This window comes from Rhodnius prolixus, unplaced genomic scaffold (genome assembly GCF_049639745.1).
Source record: "Rhodnius prolixus isolate KJV_2025 unplaced genomic scaffold, Rpr scaffold_7, whole genome shotgun sequence".
Classification (NCBI taxonomy): domain Eukaryota; kingdom Metazoa; phylum Arthropoda; class Insecta; order Hemiptera; family Reduviidae; genus Rhodnius; species Rhodnius prolixus.
In genome coordinates this window covers 881,396-901,070 of record NW_027411582.1, presented here as the reverse complement: position 1 = coordinate 901,070, position 19,675 = coordinate 881,396, and the positions used below count along the sequence as shown (strand labels likewise).

The window sequence follows — 19,675 nt, the reverse complement described above, 5'->3', positions numbered from 1 at the left end:
ACACACAGGAAGTTCTTTCATCTAGCTTACAGTTGGAATCACTTAACAATTAATAAATTCAAAAAAATTCTGACGCTAGCAATGGGAGAGGTTACGTAGTAAGATCGACCTGTAGAGTGCGCTAAGTAATTGGTCCTATGCTAAATATTTAGGCCAAACTGTCCTGTAATAAGCTTCACTAAACATATTATTGCATGGCTTGAAAGAAAGCAAAGGAATGATGGATTGTTTCTTCTTGTTTAAATGGCACCTAAATTTCCTTCCAATTTGGCAAAAGGAATGATTTGTGGAGAATAAGAGATTGCCGGAAATCCTCTTCAGATTTTGTTTTCTTCTTGATTGCTTCATTGAGCCAAGATAAGAGAGTTGACGTCACGGCCGTGAAGACCTCTATAGAGGCACTGGGTGTTACTTTGGTGGTCGGTTCTTCCTTTTGTGTTTTATTTTAATTTTTGTTTAATTTATTTATTTATTTTTTACAATTTATTTATTTTTTTTTCTTTCATAGTGAATTTTTGGAATTTAATGAAAGAAAAGAAAAGATTTTGTAAATAAAAAAGATATTGTTGTGGGTTGGCCGTTAGGTTTGCGGAAAGTGTTTACGTGTGTAGCGTGTGGCAAGGTGTTGTGTTCGAAGGCGAGCCTGAAACGCCACGTCGCGGACAAACACGCTTCGCGCCACGAGGAATACCGCTGCGCCATTTGCGAGCGCGTCTACTGCTCTCGAAACTCCCTAATGACCCATATCTACACCTATCACAAGACGCAACGGCCCCCCACCACTGATTATTACCATCATACGCCCGCTGATGTGAAATTTTAGAACCCATCGACAGGTACAAATTATAATTTTCAACAAATTTACGCGCTTTTTTCTTTTTCTTTTTTTTTGAATTTTTATAGATTTAATTTTTTTTATATTTAAATTTTGTTTGGTTTATTTATTCGATAGGATGGGATTCTGAAGTGCAAAAACAAGATCTTCACTTTTAATAAGATTGTTAATGTTCTCTCTGGTCAAATGGAGCCCATCCTGTCGAGAAATACACATTATACTGTCGTGTCTGCAATGTAATAGGAGTTTGGAAATTCAAGAGAATTCCAAATCTGTGCAGCTATCTTTCTTTGCAGATTTTATTTTAAGAATTGTTTTGAAAGTCTGAACCGGCTCTGAATATTGTTGCAGTTGGCGATAGCAGATCAAATTTCTATTTTACCAAACTCAACAACAAACTTTAACATGCTCAATAATGTGCATATCCACTTCCATCCTGCACTGCGACCAACCTGTCCTCTTTATAGGATCCAGGGATTTAACCCACTATCCCTTACGAGCTTATTGACAGACCTCTCACACCGCATCTTAGCGATGGATTCGACTCAGATCGTTTCTTCTTCCTCCTGCACAAGGAAACAAAATTTATTATTCAAATACTGTGAAGGGGCTTGCTGAACCATATTGGTCTAAACCATCTTCTAGTTAAGTTAAGGCTCTTTTCAGTTCTGGTTTACCCAGACCTGGCGTCCATTTCTTACAGTGTTTGATTACTGCAATAGTCTTCCAGTATTTATCATGCTCATTGCGTACCAGTAGAATGAGACTGCTGCTCCCATTTTTGGCCAGATCGTCGGTAACATTGCCCCAAATGCCCATTCAAATGCTACCTTATTCGCACTGGTAGAGATGCATCAGGGACTCACTACATTCCAAAATTAAGTAAATTTAAAAATTGCTGCGGCAAACTACCTGAAAATGTTAGGATTTCCATGTTTTAGTGGTTCACAGGTTCTCCTCAGCACTGGACTTATTGGCAAAACTGCCAGTCTAGGATTTTGAAATAGTTTTTTTGTTGGAATATTCTTGAATGCTTCCAACAGATCTTGGCTCCCGCTTCACCTGGCCATTTTGGAACTATCTATAAACTAAACAGTTCTTGTTTGGTTGTGGACCAATAACAACGTCCCTAGAGGAATAGGACACAACATTTAAAGTACTATATAGAAAATGCGGATAGGTGCGCAGTGCTGGATGATATAAGGAAGTACATGTTACGGATGATGCTAATTGAACGACCACTTTTTTATGCAGATGTTGAAAAATTGAACGATGCATTTATTTTTTCAACAGCATCTGGAGAAGGTGGAAGAACGGCAAAGTTTTATGCAGCAGTCACATTAGCCAGTGCGTTTAATTTGCGTTGATTTGCTGGTGCCTTCCATATTTTGTGTTCGTTTAAAGTGCGTTGTTCAATTATCAACGTCCATTATGTGGTTCGTAAAGTTGTACGAATGTACTTTGTGCGTTGAATCATAACTTTTTGCGTATTTCTTATGTTGATATTAACTATATAATAATATGTAATCAATACAGGTATAATAATGATTTAAATTTTGTGCCTAGTTTTAGCAATGCCGCCACCTCTTAGCGGAGGCATCAATGAGCCCCAGGACTGCCCGTACTGCCGGCGGACATTCTCATGTTATTATTCGTTGAAGCGACACTTCCAGGATAAGCATGAGAGATCGGATACGCTCTATGTATGCGAATTCTGCCATAGACGTTATCGTACGAAGAATTCATTAACTACACACAAATCCCTCCAGCATCGCGGCACCTCGGGCATGCTCAAACGGCTGCTCAAGACTACGGCTGTATTCGGCCAACCACCGCCCATCTGAACCCCAGTGTTGCCGGCGCCGCATCTCCCCACTACACATCGGCTCGGCTGCTACAAACTGTCTTCTTACACTTCTTGGTGCTCACCTTGAATTCTCTCTTCTTTTCTCTTTTTTTTGGTAATGTATAAAGCAAATTTATAACCAAAAAGAAAAAAAATGAAATTTTGAAATGTTAGAAGCACTCATTCAATTAAGGGAGAAATATAATTTGGGTAAAACAAAAATTAATATATAAATACTTTTTTCTTTTTGGTTTTGTTTAAAGTGGTAAGGACAGAATATCTGTCTGTAGCTGTTTTTATTAAATTTTCTGGCACTTCATAAATGTACGGATTTGTGTGATTAAGATTTTAGGAAAAAGAAACCGCTGTGAATGTGTGCGTGTGTATGAATGTGCTCTTATAAAATGCTCAAATTTTCCATCCCCAATAGCCTTTGGACGCCCCCTCCCAAATTTAAAAAAAGAAAGAAAGCGAAAACGAAATTTTAAAATAAAACACATCCAAGCATACGGCGCCAACTGGCACACATATTTTTGTATTTTATAAAAAAGAAAGCTTAGACTAAAACAAATTATAATTGTAAAAAAAAAAATAAGTTTAAATAAAGATTTAGGTCCACAGCATCTCTTTCTCTCTCTTAGAGGCCATTTTGACGCATGTGCCACTCACAGGTCGTGACATGAAACACAAATGATAAATTCGTTTACCATAAAAATTAATTAAAATAACAAAACATTTTGGCACAATTTCATTGTACCTGGTAATTAATGTAAGGTAATTTTTGTAGTCTATGGTAATTTTTAAGTCTGAACCATTTATTCCCCTAAATTGAGCTTGAATCGTTACTTGACTTAAAAAAAATATTAAATAAATAAAAATTGATATATTTAAAAAAAATAAAAAAAAATGGTACTAAGTGGAACTACTTTAAATTATCAAAGTCGTTTTAATCGATTTAAAAAATCGAATGGTTTTTTTTTAACCGTTTAATTTATTTCTGGAGTTTAACAATTCGACAACTCATTCAATAACCATCTGTGGGCGGGCTAAACGTCACTCACTATTCAGTCGCGGCTACTGCTGGTTGAACCAGTATATAAAAATTAATTCAACTCATTAAAAAAATAGTAACTGCATAATAAATACAAATTCGTTAGGAAAGGAAAATGATGTTATTTTCGTTAAATGCTAGTTGTAACCAATAACGTGGCGGTAACCAGCTAGTAGGTTTCGGCCAATAGACGGAGCCACGCTTGCGTAAGGTTGTAATTTTCTAAAATCAATTGTTTAAAGTTCTTTTCCTTGTTTGTTAATTAAAGATTAGAAGGAATGAAAGTGAGCTAGGAAGGGGCCCACTTGGCGCATTTCTCTCTGCTACTAACTTCTTCTTTATCCAGAGTACACCATTATTATTATTATTCTTGGTATTCATAAATCTGGTATTTTGAGAAAAATTGTGCGGATAATCCTCCCTTTTAGCGCTTTATTTTGTTTTACAAGTTCATTTTCCGTTTTAGAGTGTGACTACAAGACTTAGCATGGTTTTTTTCCCAATGTGCCGACTAGAAATTAGTCCATCAGCTTTAAGTCAGGAGCTTACCATAAGAAGTGCTCCAGTGATCGGTTTTTTTAATCACGGAGCGTTCATTTAAGGTTCTTAGCAATCCCCATTTGCAGACCTGGTTCTTGGCTATCTGAAGCCACATGCGCTCTTCTATTTGGTTAGAAGAGACCGCTGTTCGTGCGGAAAGAGCAGACTTGTTTTCAATACAATCCTTGTATTTCCCTAGGGATTCATTGCCTAACTGGAGGTCAATCCCTATGTCCATCGACATTATTAAGACATTAATTACACCCTGAATATCAATAAGGATGACAACTTGCTCACAAGTACTCGAGGACCAAGGTCACAGCGATTACTTCTTCCTTAAACTTGAATGCTATCTACAGAGTGGTTTGGAGTCAACTGGACCATTTGTTCTTGGAATCTTTATTTTATTAACTTTGAAGTTTTTTTTTTTTTTGTCGTCCCAACATCACTGAGCTATAGGAGATAAGGTCTTTGGAGGATTAGGTGTTGTGATGCGGGAGCTCAGTTTTTCTCTATTTGGTTAGTTGTTCAAAGGAGGACATAAATTTGTCATCATTCTTCAATTTTTTTCAGATGGGTAATCGTTTTAGTTGTAGTCACTCTTCCAGAACATTTAGTCTTGATAAGCGTAACATTGAATAGACGAAGTAGGAAGCGTTGAGAAAGTCGCCATTGTGGTCCCGTCAGAACTCATGTCATTGAAATGAGAACCGCGTATCAAAATAGAAAGTGATCATTGAGAAAACTTTTATTTCTAATTTTGAAACTTAAAAGCGAACGCCCTCAAAATTAAAATGAAACAATATTCACTTCCATCCAAATTTAAATATGATCTTTTGATGAAATTCATAAATTAATTAAAAACAAATAATATATATATATAATCAAAGCAAGTAAATAAATAAAACTTGATGTGGTCACCTTAAAGTACAACTCATTTTTTCTAAAATGTGGCTTAACCCTCTACCTCAAAGTTTCTGAAAGAGGAATTTTAAAGAAATAAATAGAAAGTGAGGAATAATGACGGTAAGTAGGTGTGTTCTCTTAGAGTAATTTCTTCCAAGTACAAATGCCCAGCCAAATCAACATGGATCAATCAATAAAAAGAGATCAACTATTATATATCTGCTCTTCCACTCAGCATCAGTGCAGCCTCATTGCCGCCTTTCTGCAATTATTTTCTTTTTCATTTTATTTTTCTTTTAAATTTTTTTGTTAGAAAGAAGGTGTATTGGTCACTCATTGTTGGCTGCAGTTCAGACTTGGGTACAAATATTCTTATTTACAAAAATTGTATTACGGAAATTGTTGTGAAAATACAAAATATATATAATATAAATAGATAATACCTTATGGAAATTAACTCCATTTTCCCTATGTTTTTCTTTGTTTAAATTATGAATCAGAATGCCTTAACTAGCAACATTTTAAAGAAAAGCCAAGACAAAAAAAAATTATTAAGTACAACTTTATTAAGTTAAAATACATACTATATCAAGTACATACTATAAATACGGGTTCTCGACATGCATTTCATCACCTAAATAAATACCTACTTTTTGTCCCATAAACTTCCGTTCATAATATAATTTTAATAAAAGTACAATTCGGTAACTTTGGTTAGAAAAAAAGGTTTATGAATGAAATATTGTCAAATTTTTAAAAGTGCGGTCGAAATTTCAGTTAGCGCAGCGTTTGTTGAACTGGCGTACAGACGCTTAACTTTGGGCGCATAGATGTAAAAGTGTCTAAATCTTTCGCTGCGATACCGACAGGCAAATTTCAGAAAAGTGACCAACGACTTCCTTTAATGTACAACTAACCAGTTTAGATTAGTTCCTTCAGCAACATAAAAATTGTCTAGTGAATCAAGTTCATGCAGGCTGTACAATCTGGTTTCATTATTAGTTCAGTTCAAGACGTTTTTGATCTCCTCCAATCCATCTTCAGGCTTACAAATCTGAGAATCAATACCTGGAAATGGATTATTATTAAGCTTAAGATCAAATCCAAGGTGCAAATGATTCTCAGGTTTGTAAGACTGATGAAGAATCCTTAATGATCCGAATGTCTTTGGACTAACAATAAAATAAGTTTATAAAGACTGGATCAACTTGATTCATTAGCAAATCTAATATCAGTGTAGGCATATTCAGGTGTTTGCTAATGGACTTATTTGAAGTCAGTTGCACCCGTCAATCAATTAATTTGGGAAATGTGCTGTTGGGTGGAGATGACTCTCTGAGAAGAGGAGAAATTTAAAACAAAATTAGTGATAGTTTGGACTCCAAATGAACTGTCCAATTATCGAATACTCACTGGGATCATTCTTGAACTCGTCGGTAGTTCCTGTTTGCATTTGAGAACAAACCCACAGTATTTACAAAATGACGGATGCGCAACGTTTATTAGTTTGGAAAAGACACATGTCTAACACAACAGCTGTAAAAGTAAACCTGGTTGGAGTTGTTTTCGTGGATGTGTGCGAACAAAAGTTGTGAAATCAAAATGTAAAGGACTTATCGCGATATAAGGGGAAAGTTTTCCAGAAGTATATTTAGAATTTAATTCAAATTTTACGAATAAAAATTTTTAATAAATAAAAAATATGAGAAAAATGCAAAAAAAAAAGGTTTTTAAATAATAAACTCTGTTTAGACGTAAAGAAAACTGTTGAAGTGTAGGTGTAAATGTTTGTGTAAAGCTCAGGTGTTCTTTGTTGTCATTTTTCGGACGTAAAATTCTATTTTATCGTATCATTAACATTTTAATGAAAATCGACTAATTAAAACTTTGTGTAGATTATTTGGATTGAAGATGTTGCCTCGAAGTTTTAGGCTCTTCTTGGAAAGATTTAGTTCTTTGGAAGAAAATGAAAGAATATTATTTAATTTAGTTTACAATTTATTATTTTACTCCAAGGACTTACTTGGAATGGTCTAAAAACTTAATTTACTGTTGTGAATCTACATTTGTATTACCTCAGGCTAGTTTAGCCTTTTGGAAAAATGGTCTGGAGTTGGACGTTTTTGAGTAGTTCAACCACAGTTTGAGTAAAACTAGCCATGTGAGTGAGATCTAAAAGGATCCCCGGGTACAGCTAGGCGCAGCAAGGATGGCTCGGAAGAAGGAAGAACTGCTCTAGCTTGACCGCCAGTGATTGCGGTTAGAAATTTTCCTCTGCCGGATGCGCTTCCTCTCAATCTTCTAAGTACAGCATCTCTATTTCCTTTCTTCTGCTTCTTAGACATGGTATTCCGCGTAATGCTTTTTTTATCTTGGACAGCTGTAGCTCTTATCCCAGGACGTTTTCTAATATTCACAAATTCACTTGCAAACGTGTTTCCGGGAAGACCATGTAATAGTTAGATCTTGTCCTAGTAGCTGCTAGCGATAAAAGCTCGTGTACTTCTGTTCTACTCATGCTAGATGGATCACAGCACTCTCACGTGCTCGAACCTAACCTCACTTTAACGTTCTCAGAACCTGCTTTCTAGCTTGGACTAGTCGTTTCGGTCTGTATACCCCAGACCATTCGCCCATGTCTGTTTACTAACTCTTCAGTCCGTTTTCCAAGATATTTTCTCCATATTAGCAAACATAATATAGAGGATATTAACCACCCGATAAGTTGTCTCCAAAGTTTGAAATGTCTTTATCTGAATTTAATTTGCAAAAAAAAGTTTTAATGAGAAGTTCCATTGTTCAAAATCTTTCTAATTAGGCTAAAAATTTCGAATTTTTTTAAAAGAAAAAATAAAGTCCTCACCAAACTCTTCTCTCTGTAAGTACAAAAAAAAAAGTTAATTAATCAATCAAAATAAAAATTAATGGGGGGGCCGATTTTCACTTAGAATAAATTAAAATTAACAAAAAATATTTGTCTCCTCATCGATTTGGCCACATAATATCGATTTTTTTTTATTTTACATTTCTCTGTGCACAAGTTTATTTGAAAAATAAAAATGTGATGGTGATAGACTTTTTGTATAAATTAATTATTATTAATAACTAAATAGTAATGGAGGAAGTTAAGATGCGGAAACGAATGAGGTATTGTACATATCTGTCCTTGGGACGTTCCTTTTTATTGGATCCCTTTGTTCGTGTGTTTGTTTTCATTTTTATCCCTTTAATTAGTTACTTACTGGTCTCCTTGTTGGTTTCCATCATCATTATTATTATGTATGAAAGTTGAACGTGAGTAGATGTGTGCATGTAATTTATGTTGTAGGTTCTTAAAAAAAACCCTACACAGTTTGTACATTGATCAGAATGAGTTCTTAAGTTTTCCTCAAAATAAATACAGAAATGTGATGTTAATATTTAGTATAACAACAAATATAGGTTATATTTGTTTTCATAGTTTTATTAATTAATTATATACAATCGTGTACACTGGTTATTTTAATATAATTTTTTTTTTTAACTATTAATATTTTTAACTTGGTTCTTTTTATCATAAGTTTTGTTTACATATTTCATGTTTTCTTTAAAAAACAAAATATATAAAAATACGGCCAAGTCAAAAAGAAAAGCTCCAAGCAAATGAAATATAAATATTATGCGAATTTAAAATAGGTGTATTGGAAAATTGAATCAAATATTTTACTTTATTTTCAATTTATTTTCTTGACTTTTTTCGTTCGTATTCTTAGGTGTGAAAAATATTTAGGCAAAATATGTAAAAACAAAAAATTAATAAATAAAAAAAAGTTAATAAGAAATATTTTCAATATACATATCTTATAATAAAAACAAAATATTGAATGTGCCAACACTGTGTATATATACATATATATATATATATATTTATAATAAGTCGTTAATATTATTTTAAAATAAAAATAAAAAAAACTTAAAAAGATTTTTAAAAAAACAAAAACAAGTTAACAGCCCAGTTGAAGTTCTCTTAGGTAATCAATACATTTTAAAAGGGATTGAATTTAATGTTTATTATTATTATTTGAATATTAAGTGATCCAATCGGCTGGTTCCCTTCTCTAAAAATGATACTTTTGTTGCATGGGATAGGTTGACTTGAAGTTCCGTATTAAGGCATTCCACTACAAGGTGATTTACACATGGTTATGGTTCTGGCCAAGTAGATCGCCGATAAACTGTGCAGTAGCGTGTTTAAAACCGTATGTTGGATTCAGAAGTTAGATATATAGGGGCAGTCGAGCTGCAAGGCCTAAAATATCAACTAAGGCTCCCTGAAGACCTTCATACCCAGGCCAAAGTCACAATGTCGGGGTAGCTTTAAGTGTTGCTAGGCAGGGAATAATCCTCCGAAAACCAAACAACCCTGAAAAGTGGGGAAAAAGTCCCCACAGTAAAAGTGTTGTAAAGTGAAGTCGTCCTCCTGCTTCCTCCTCTGGGATAGTGCCACCCACCCACCCACCATGCATGCGCTTGCATCCTAAACTCTGGGCCAAGCGCAATTCAATATGATGACATTAATATCTAACCATCGGATGCTCACAATACTCCCGATGTCGATTATAATGTCATCCCGCCAAACCTTTATCTACACAGTATAGCGTCTCCCTATAATTTCAAAAGACTCGAGTCATCTAAGTATTAGTTTCGTTGTTTCGGCAGGAAATGGTTCGTTAAAGTTGCCTTTCTGTGGAAAATATATCAAAATGTCTCCTCATAGCTAGTTTCAATGTCAGCTCTGATAACTCCAGCCAACAAGTCCAAAAAACATCGCAACATTTTACTGTTTGGATCCACTTTATAAGTTTATAATTTCGTGAATTTATTGATTTTATTTTTTTTAACTAAAGCGATCTCTTTGAAGGCGTCGAAACTTTTGTTTCGCCTTTTCGATGAGGATACGGTTTAATATAAAACAAATTAAATAAATGACATGTATGTTTAATAAAATAAATGAAGTAAATTCTGGCCTAATCACGCCATCTCTTATCGTAAATTCAAATTATATTTTCACATTATATAAACAGTTCGTAAAAAGAAATTTAATAATAAAAATTAAAAAAAAAAAAATTCTTTAAAAAAAACTTGTGTGCTGTGTTAAATTTAAGATTTGTCCCTAGTTAGTGTAAAATTTTCTATTTCTCTGGCTAAATAAACAATTTTTTTAAAAATTAATACAAAATGAAAGATCGTGTGTAAAAAGTAATTTTAAAATATATATATGTATAAAAATAAAGAAGAAAACCAAAGAAGTACAAATGACTGAAAAAGAAAAAGTAATAGAATCTAGAATTATATTTTGTAATTTCAGGAAAATAAATTCCCATTTATTATTTTTTATATTTTTAGTAATATGAATAATTACGTCATTTGTAATAATAAAATGCTAAATTTACAAACAAAAAAAAATTAATATTAATACAAACAAAAATCAGAAACTTTGTAATACTGCATTTAAGATCCCCCCTCGCCCCTCTAGGTTATTGTGATTTTATTTTTAAATGTTTAAATAACTACTTAGTTTTCTTGCTGATGCCATTTAAATTGATGGATGACTCGTACTTTTGGTGAAAAAAGAAACTGATTTGAAAGATTGTGTGATAAAAACTCGTTGGAAGAATTCCTCTTGAATTTAGTCTGAAACGTTACTAACAGTATTTTCCTGTTGATACTTCTTATTTCAGCAAAATAAAAATATAATGAAGATTGCCAATAAATTCTAGTTGGTGGTTGTAAAAAAATTATAATTTAAAGATTTGAGTATTTGTTTACTCTTAAACCTGTTAACTTTGTGCATAAAGCCGATTTATTAATTTCTAAATAAATACATTTTTACAGTTTCATCAATAAAACAATTATTTTTATTACAAAATGCAATTAACTTTGTTAACGCTAGAATATATTTTTTTATTGCATATGTACATGAACACCAATAGGATAATAGTTACTTCTTTGAAAACAGCTGACATCGTCGTAAATCTGCCTTTTTAATTGAATAATTTGAGTTTATCAGCGTCATTCTCAAAGTGGACAGTTTTAGGTTTAGGTGTTTTTGCTCTCCTTTTTACACCATTAACAACGGTTACAAAATCAATATTGTCAATCTTATTTCATAACCACATTTTCATACATATTATGATAAGTTTATTAAGAATTGGGACTTTCTGGAATGGTCGGTATCCATTGGCAACACTGTTTCATTTATACTTTTCCAGTCATACTACAGCTGCTTTCATACTACATATAGATTATCATAAATCTTTTATTTACTTGTAACAACCTTTTTGAGAGGTAGTTTTTCCAACATGAAAGCCAAGAGAAAGCAAGAAAATAAAGTAATAAAAAACGAAATTGTGATTTATTTTTTCGACTTTTGTTTTGCTAATAAATGTGATTGTTGTTTATAAAAACTAAAAAAAGGTTAGATTAGTTATGTTTGTTGTTCTATTAATTTGTTTTTCTCTTGAAAAGAAGTTGTTTGATTTAATCATTCATTCCTTTTATCTTTGAAATTTATCTCTTTGGAAAGTTTAATTTTATTTCATTTTTGTTTATTTTTTAAATATTGTGATTATTATTAAAATAATGCAGTGTATGCAATTACTTTTAATTTATTTTTTGTTTTAACTATAAAATTCTTCAAGATTTTTAATATTAAAAAAAGAAAGAAAAGAAAGTACATTAATCCTTTTCAAATATTTCATAAAATTTAAGTACGTTTTACATAAAAAGTATATATCTTAATATCAAATGTATTTCCAATTTTAAAACTTATTCCAATTGCCATTTTCATATCATGTAAAGATTCAATGTATTGTATAAAAAAAAAAAAAATTAAAAAAACAAAAACTTTTTAACAAAATGGATCGCATAAAATGTAATAATTTTTTAAGATATATATATATATATACATATATTTATAAAGAATAAATATAAATGGAAAAAATCATTTAAATCAGGGGTTGTAACAGAGATGTTAGGAGATGTCGTCTAAAATGTTTTTTAAATAATTCTAATAAAAAATTGTTGTGTGTTTCACTGAGTAATGTTAGTGCAAGTTGAAGATTTGGACAAAAAATAGAACTTGAGTAAAAAGGAACCATCAAGAATTTTGTTGTTGTATCGAATAAGAAGATGGTAGGTTAAGTAAATGTAGGCGACGTCCAAGACATTGTGATTTGCAAGTTCTTTGAAACACACTATTATATTACAAAACTATAAACTTAATAATGTTTTGCTATTTTATTTTTATTTTAGTTAGCTTTGGTATAATTTATTTACCTTCAAAATTATGGTAAAAAGAAAAACTAAAACGATTCTAAGTAACAACTTGGCAAAAGAAGGTAGCATTAAGGGTTCTCAATAGTTTGTTTATTGGAAAAGAAAGAAAAGAAAAAGAAATAAGTGTAATTTCATATATATGTTAAGTAGTTTAAATAAAAAAAAAATTAAATAATTATAAAATATGCATGTTAAAGTAAAATTAAAAAGGCAATATTTAACAGAAATAGTCCAGTTGTAAAACAATAGACCAGGGAATATTTATTTTTATACTACAATACCGCCATAGAAGATAACTGTGAACATAGTACCCACTGTTATTTACTTTATATGTTGTTATTGAAATCAATAGAAACGCAATTTGTTAACGCAAAATAAATAATTAGATTGAAATAGTTGTTATCCATGACAAGGAGAGACTGTTTTTACAGTACCGCCGCAATAAAAATAATTTGCACAATATGGAGTGTGCCCTCGAAGAGCACACCGACATAACATTTTTTTAAAACAATATTATACAAAGAAATAGTACAGGAAAATAGTATTTTATATTTATTAATAGTATATTTTTTCAATTATTAATACAAATCAATATATATTAAAACGGAAATAGTTGCTCAATTGCCTTATATTAATTAATTAATACTAAATATATTTTACCAACACAGATTAAAATAATAGTTGTACATAGGATCTAAATAAAGTTGATTATTTTATTATCATTACGATGAATAACTATACAATGTGAAAACAAGCTGGAAAATAGTCTTTCCTAAACAATACAATAGTTTTACAGCCAATAGAAACAGATTTATTTCCTCGGGTATGCCACAGACTGCAGACACACTAGCTTTCCTTACATAGAGTTACATTATAAATATATATATATACACCCACATGTATATATATATATACAAATAATAATAATAATAGCAAGAAAATATATATAAAATAAATATTATATATATATAGAAAATATTTATAGCATATAATACTCGTAACTGTTTTATTAATTGTTATCGCAGTGTCATTATATTAAATGTATAAGTGTAAAAAGTAAGTGTCTTCTTTTTTTACAGGTAAAAAACATAAGTTAAATAAGTTAATGCTAACATTGACTAACAGATTGTTTTACAGACATAAATGAAAATTCGGGCCAAGTTGTTACAAAAACAGGGTCGTCACCCCCCCTAAGTCAAAATAATATGGCTTGACAGCTTTTTTGGGGAAAAAAAAGAATCGGAATGAGGATCTCGCCAAGGCCACTAAGTTGGTCTACTGAAGATAGGATTCTGTGATCTACTCTTACTGCATTTCATAATTTTAATTGATTAATATCCTTCAGTATTGTGATATACCAGTTACTACAGCCTCCCCTTCCAGCAGCCATGTTTGCGGACCAACATTCCAGAAAAAGCGACGGATTGTTTATGTTTGCTAGTCCCTAAGTTACTACATTTGCAGCTCAGAAGTTCTAAGGCCGAAGAATCTCCCAGAACTTCTGCTGTGTCTTTAGATACCGGGTCAGCCAGGGAACAGTTTAGATCCAGTTCCTACCCAACTACTACCTACCCCCCTAGATCAGCTCAAACTCAGCAAGAGCCCAGGCTAGAGTCCCTCTAGGACTCAAGAGAACCTCGCGGGGTCTTGGTCAGAAACCGGGAGCTGCCTATCTCAATAAATATGTCACCCAGATTTAACAGCTACGTGACACCTCCACAGTCACAGATATATGGGAAGAACTTGGGCTTATTCCAATTACCGCCTAATTTCCCAGCCTTTTAACAGTGCTAAAACATTGTTTTTAGCGAAACACTCCAATCTTGACAAACCTGAGATATTTTTCCGCGGTTCATGGGCCAGCAGTTAAGAAACTAACTTCCGATTGCAGTGTATTCCTCATTGATTGTAAAATTAAAGCGGGAATTTCTCATTTCTGAACTGCACATCTCTCCACACCTACCATAAACGTTTCTCTAGAAACGTCCATTTGCCAATCAGAAACGCTAGTAAGTAGTTCTAGTAATCGCTATCCGATCTATACTATCAGCGAGTGCTAGTAAGTTGTCAAGCTACAGGCTTTACTTTTACTGTTTTTTATTTGTTTATTTTGACTTTTGCGAGAGGAAGACCACAAAATAAAAGTATAATAATAAAAATAATTTTAAAAACAAAACAAAAATATTGTAATTTTTTAAACAAAGAAATAATAGTAATTAAAACAAACAAACAAACAAAAAATATTATATTAAAAGAAAATTTAATATTTTTTTTTGTTTGTTTGTTTGTTTTAATTACTATTATTTCTTTGTTTAAAAAATTACAATATTTTTGTTTTGTTTTTAAAATTATTTTTATTATTATACTTTTATTTTGTGGTCTTCCTCTCGCAAAAGTCAAAATAAACAAATAAAAAACAGTAAAAGTAAAGCCTGTAGCTTGACAACTTACTAGCAAAAAATATTATATTAAAAGAAAATGCGGAGGTCCCGGGTTCGAATCCAGCTGCTGACCCTTAGATTTTCTCTTCCTAGGAGCTTCTTACAGCTCACTGTCCGGTGATGGACAGTGTTGTCTGTAACGAGAGAACACTGTCCGGAGGCCGGCAGTGCACTGGAAAAAGCTCCGGGCGCTAATGACCTCAGCTGTTGATGCGCCAAAAAAAAAAAAAAAAAAAAAAAAAAAAAAAAAAAAAAAAAAAAAAAAAAAAAAAAAAAAAAAATTAAAAGAAAATAAGAATAATATTTTAAATAATAAAATAGGCTGAAATATAATGTATATATATATTTACTAGAGAAGTAAATATACACTGGGGCTAAATATAGCTGGAGCCTATAAACGGAGAAACAAAGTTGGTTCTAGAGCGATATTCATTACATCTGATCTGTTCAGATAATCGGCCGAGTCCATCAGTAAGTGCAGTGGTGTTGGGAATATTTGTTGCAAATAGTATGTTTACTGCATGTTTGTAGCCAATGGATTACTCTATGTTCAGCTTAATGGGTGGAGTGGCATATTTAAATGATCCATTGCGGCTCCTCAGAAGTTCTGGTTTTAAATGTACGTAAGCCCTTACTGTGAGGCCCTCACCAGACTGTAGAGAAAAACCTGTAAAATCAAATGGGCTTGACAATATTTAGCTGGCGAGCGCTTGAGATCCGCAAATCTATCCTAGCCGTGGATGTTGGGGTCTACTACGAAGGCAATTCCACTAACAGTATGTGTAAGTACACACATAAGTTATGCGGAACGCTTAATGAGGAAATTTTTTGACACACAATCAGAGTGTGCACGCCTCTGGCAATCAACTCACGCATCATGCAACATCCTTAGAGATTGATATGTGAAACCGCCTTTCTAAATTCTGTTCAAAAAGTCCCAAATGCCTTCCCAGGTAACTGCCCCTGGAATTAGATATTTAGTAGATTTCGTCGACATTTTCCTTAGAGTCAAAGCTACTACTACTCTACCTGTATTCACTGTCACCTAGATAGCTTAAGACAAAGGAAAAACATTAGAAATAATATGGTTACAAGTCACAAACATGTCTACAATCATGAAGTAAACACTTGAGAAACAAAATATTTCAAACATAAAATGATAAAAAAAGTAAATAATAAAATGAGGCTTTTATAGCTAGGTTGGTTGGCACAAAGAACTGTTGTAATTTGAGACAATCCTTTTGAATCATCTTTCCTTGGTAAAAATGGTTTTGCATGAGTTTTTATAAATAAGGATAATTCGAGACTAAAAATTATATGAATACAATAAACAGAAATACCTTTTTATCTGCAACAGATTAATAGGTTTTTCAATTTTAAACAAAATTTACCGGGAATCTGTGAACTCCAGACATGAGGCAAGGTTTCAAACTGGGTGCCTATTTCAGTGTTTTTAGCACAAAATTTAGGAATGAGTAAATTTCGCTAAGAACGTGCATCCAAATTTAGTGAATTACCTGCGCGATATATTTTTACGAGGGTTCTGGGCGTTAAAACAAAATTTGATTTGCTTTTTACTGGACAGGCACTTGTTGAGATTTTACTGGTCAATTCATAAACATCTTGGAGAGTCTCGGACCTTTAACCTTTCCCGCACTTTGCGGGATGCTTCCTGACCTTAAAGCCTTCAAATTGGCTGGTCTCACTTTGCCAATTTGTAGGCCTCCCCTTGGCCTGAATGGCTAGTTCTTGGCGCTAAGTCTGCTGTAGATTTCGTGTTCCACGAAGAACCCAGTTTATTGTCATCAATTATGAGTATTATACAGCCTCTGCCTCAGTTGGTCTGAGAAAATAGGTGCTACTGTTGGCAATAAGATTGCAGATTATCGCTTCAAGATGTTATAAAAACAAAGTGTACTATTTTAGATCTGTTTTTTTATTAAGGGTAAAAAATGATAAGGTTTAGTTAGTTATGATGTGAACGATTGAAGAATTGCAAAGTTAGAAGAAATGGGGAATGATAAATGTATAATGTAATAATTATACATTTATCATTCTTTATAACCTTTTTGTAGATTTATAACCTAAAATGTTGCAGAAAAAAGTTATGCGTACCTTACGCATCGTCTCCTTTAGAAAAACAAAAGAAAAATTTTTCTCTGTGCTCACTCACTAAATATATGAAATTCTTCAAATACAGAGAACATAAGTGACAACACGGAATTGTGTCAAGAGCCCCTAGTTGAATAATAAAAAAAATAGAAAATATCTCAGCCTGTATTTAAGCTGCCTTTACTAAGTACAAATATCACACAAAATGAAAGAAAAAATTAATAAATAAAAAGCAAATTTATCTAGATAATTAAACTCCATTTGAATTTGATATTCCAAAAGAAAAAAAATTACCTTTTTTTTTTTTTAAATTATAAGGTTTTTCAAAATTCTGGTTGGTTTAGTATGAAAGCCAGTATTTCGCGCGTTGGCTTTGTTTTCTAACGTGGAGATCACATTAAAATGTGAACTTACCTTCTTTCTATTCAGGCACACTGTAAATTTGTTGGTTTATTTTGTTAACCCAAGTTTTGTAAAAGTTTTACCAAGAAATTTTGTTTAATAAAAAAGAAAGAATAATATAATGCATTCTGTCTATATAAAAGAAATATGTACACAAAATTATCTTAGTTAATTGAAAATCCAAGCTAGAGAGATGAATGTATTTTAGTGTTAATGTTAGTAAGAATATAGTTGGCTCAAATTTATAGTTCTGTAAATTTGGTTTTATTTTATTTTTTAATTGTATGGCGATCTTTGTTCTGTTATTGGACGAGTTAATTTGAGAAGCCATCTGTATTCGCATGTAACATTATGTTTTTATCAGTTATTTATTAAACATTAAGGTGAACCATTCTAGTTAGAGCACTGTTATTTCTATCATTCTCTCCTTCGTGAATATTAAAAGATTTATGTTTTCCCTTGAGTCTTTTAAAACATTTCGGACCATAGAATTGAATGAACTTGGAACAAAAATATGTTTGTGGCGTACTAGTTGACCTTTTCTCTTGCTTCTTTTACATTTGAAATCTAGTTTGTTGGGGGTAGGTCTTTCCTCTCTCTCTCTCTCTCTCTCTCTATATATATATATATATATATATATATATATATATATATATAAAACGTTTCGGCTTGAGAATGTGCCCTCATCAGAGTCTGATTCAGTATGGAGTTATGCTATGAGGAATATATCCTTGTGGTGGTTGACCAATCAGGTAAAAGCTGCTTTTGCCAAAACTTTCTTGAGTGAGATTGGTTTAATCTATTAGTTTAAGTTTGCCTGTTCTTCATTTATTTCAGGTAGGATATTTGACTGTAGATAGATCTATCTTTATGATCTAACTCGCATGAGTTTAACGTAAAGAAAAATACTGTCTTTGCTGTGCGAGAAGTCATAGTTTAGCACTAACAATTTTTGGATTAAGGACAAAGAAATTTATTAAAGGTAATGCTCAAGTCCTTCTAACAAAACGCATAAATAACAAACTAAATAAGTAATCACAACAACAAACTGGAAGTCTGCGGCAATAGCCACTATTTTAGTCAGCTGATTGTAAATGCAAAAGAGTTCAATCTTTTACTTTGAACACACTCCTCTCTCTTGTGTCACCTCTTCATCAAATCAGCCACTAGTGAGGGTACACACGAATTGATAGAAGTGAGTATTCGAAACCTACTCCCTATAAACTAGATTTCAAAACCTAAAGTAGAACAGAAATGTATTAAACAGAAAACAAAGCAATGCCTATTTTTGTACCTCTATGTAGTGAAATCATTGGGTGCTATGAATGAAAATGTCTACGCATCACTCTGGAACTCTTAAACTCTTATTTCGGAAGGTTTTGTGTAACCTTCTTTTTCTTGTCTACAACCAGCTGAACATTCCAAATATATGTGCTATTTGAGGTTGCGCTTGGCTTATCTTCTTACGTTTGCTCCTACTAATCTACTGTGATCACCTCATCATTCTTCTGAAGCTTCAAGACCTACATCCCTCAGGAATCCGTAGTTTTGGCAAGGTCCTGGGCAGGTCATTTCGTCCTACATCCTTGGTATATTCTCAGGTTTCTAAATTTCTCCTGTGCTGCTATAGAGGTATACTGCGATCTTTTTCTCGATTATCTCACGGTATCAGCTAGAACTGAACTAGATGTTTCAGGTCATGCTGAAGTTGACCGACAGCGCTCGAGCATCAAGAAGAACGACTATCTCAGGAAAAATCGTTGATATTTCCCGGCATAGCGCGGTATCAGTCAGCTTGACTTTAGTATATTGAGCTTCCCAAAAAGCATTTTGCCAGTGCACATTCGAGGACAAAATGAGTAATTCTTTTTCTGTAAATTGTCTGTTTGGAAGTGTTGATTTACGTCAATGAAAGTATCAGCTGTAATAAATCGAATTGCATACACTTTAATTACAATCCCATGTTTGATTGATTTTAGACAAAATTGCACAAAAAACTTAACTTCCAGAGAGGAGTGTATATTTCATATTCGTGACACCCAGAGTAATTTTCAAAAAAACCAATGCAATCTAATAGAATAAAAGTACTTAAAAAATTAGAATTTTTAAAAATAAAAAAAGTATATTTCGTGAAAGCAAAAATCCAGAAATAAAATAAATTAAAAGAAAAAATGGGACAATAAACTGCTCTTAGTTGCGTAGCTTTTAGAATTCCTTGTCTAAAG

General features: G+C 32.5%; 1 protein-coding gene across 9 annotated transcripts in view; it reads left to right on the top strand.

The window, feature by feature from the left end:
- Window positions 1-17,846, top strand: part of LOC141446644 (uncharacterized) — a 134,468-nt gene extending 116,622 nt beyond the window's left edge. For 8 of the 9 annotated variants that reach the window (XM_074113247.1, XM_074113245.1, XM_074113241.1 and 5 more), the window contains one exon: window positions 2,402-17,846. In XM_074113247.1, coding sequence (XP_073969348.1) covers window positions 2,402-2,679 — 278 coding nt within the window. In that variant the 3' untranslated portion in view covers window positions 2,680-17,846. Of the gene's footprint in view, window positions 1-584; window positions 837-2,401 lie in introns of all 9 variants that reach the window. The other variant, XM_074113244.1, reaches the window with a different exon arrangement.
- The last annotated feature ends 1,829 nt before the right edge of the window (window positions 17,847-19,675 follow it).